The sequence below is a fragment of the Sinocyclocheilus grahami genome, unplaced genomic scaffold, assembly GCF_001515645.1.
Source record: "Sinocyclocheilus grahami isolate Dianchi unplaced genomic scaffold, SAMN03320097.WGS_v1.1 scaffold10357.1, whole genome shotgun sequence".
Lineage (NCBI taxonomy): Eukaryota > Metazoa > Chordata > Actinopteri > Cypriniformes > Cyprinidae > Sinocyclocheilus > Sinocyclocheilus grahami.
The window spans coordinates 1,714-2,720 of NW_015513184.1; the positions used below are offsets into that span (position 1 = coordinate 1,714).

The 1,007-nt window shown below is 42.5% G+C and overlaps 1 protein-coding gene across 1 annotated transcript in view; it reads left to right on the forward strand.

Moving 5' to 3' along the window:
• The window catches only part of LOC107578459 (histone-lysine N-methyltransferase 2D-like), a gene marked incomplete at its 5' end in the record, with an annotated part of 6,469 nt that overhangs the window by 1,575 nt on the left and 3,887 nt on the right, over positions 1-1,007 (forward strand). The window contains 2 exons of the mRNA XM_016264414.1: positions 241-355; positions 974-977. Coding sequence (XP_016119900.1) covers positions 241-355; positions 974-977 — 119 coding nt within the window. The remainder of the gene's footprint in view (positions 1-240; positions 356-973; positions 978-1,007) is intronic.

A 1,007-nucleotide genomic window follows, 5' to 3' on the forward strand; every position in this document is an offset into this window, starting at 1 on the left:
GTACTATAGTACAGATGTAATACATTTTTACTTAACCTGGTAATTTATGTTTGAGTGAAGTTTTTATGTTTATATTTCAACAAGTAGAAACATAATTCTGTTATTAAAATTGGACATAAAACCATTTTCATTTTCAGTTTTTGGCCAAGTTCATCCTGAATTTTCAGGTGCAATACTGTATTTATAATGGTGTTTGCAAAGACTTTGTGGTAAATGTATATGTTTTTCAATAACATCCAGGCAACCAGGGGAGGATTCGAAGATGCTGGTTTGTGATGCTTGTGACAAGGGCTACCACACCTTCTGTCTGCTGCCAGCCATAGACTCCGTGCCCCCTGATTCATGGAAGTGCAAAGTAAGCTTAAACACATGACTCATTCTTAAATGCCCTTCATCTGTGTAATATCACCATTTAAGGCAGAAATCGGGCCTGTGCAATTTATTTACATAGTTGCTCTGCTCATTTCTCATGCTTAAAACTGCATGGACAAACCACTTGAATTTTTCAACCAAGGTTCCCCTAAAAACATTTTTTCACATTTAACTCACCGCCATCCAACCTGATTTGAATGTCTCTTTCAGCGGTGCCGTGTGTGTATTGACTGTGGCATGAGAGGGCTAAAGCTTCCTGGCTCTGAACAGTGGTTTGAGAGCTACACAGTATGCGAGGGCTGCCAGCGCAGGCGCACCTCTGTCTGCGGCGTGTGCAGTAAGGCCACGGAGCCCTCGGTCTCCCTGCAACATCGCTGTGCCATCTGCCACAGGTCAGTTTATGAACCACCTGCCATAAAGAACTGGCAAGTGAGCAGCTTCATTGTCTGAAGCAGAGCATTTAGTGCTGCACAAAGAAGCGGTTTACTAAAATGGTGGTGACCTTAAAAGCGTGAAGCAGTATTTGCCATGAAGTAACAAACAAACTGACTGACATTCGTCTCATCGCATAAATTTAACTTGTGTTTGATGTCCTCTGCAGATGGGTACACAGTGATTGTGCCTCTCTGTCAGGG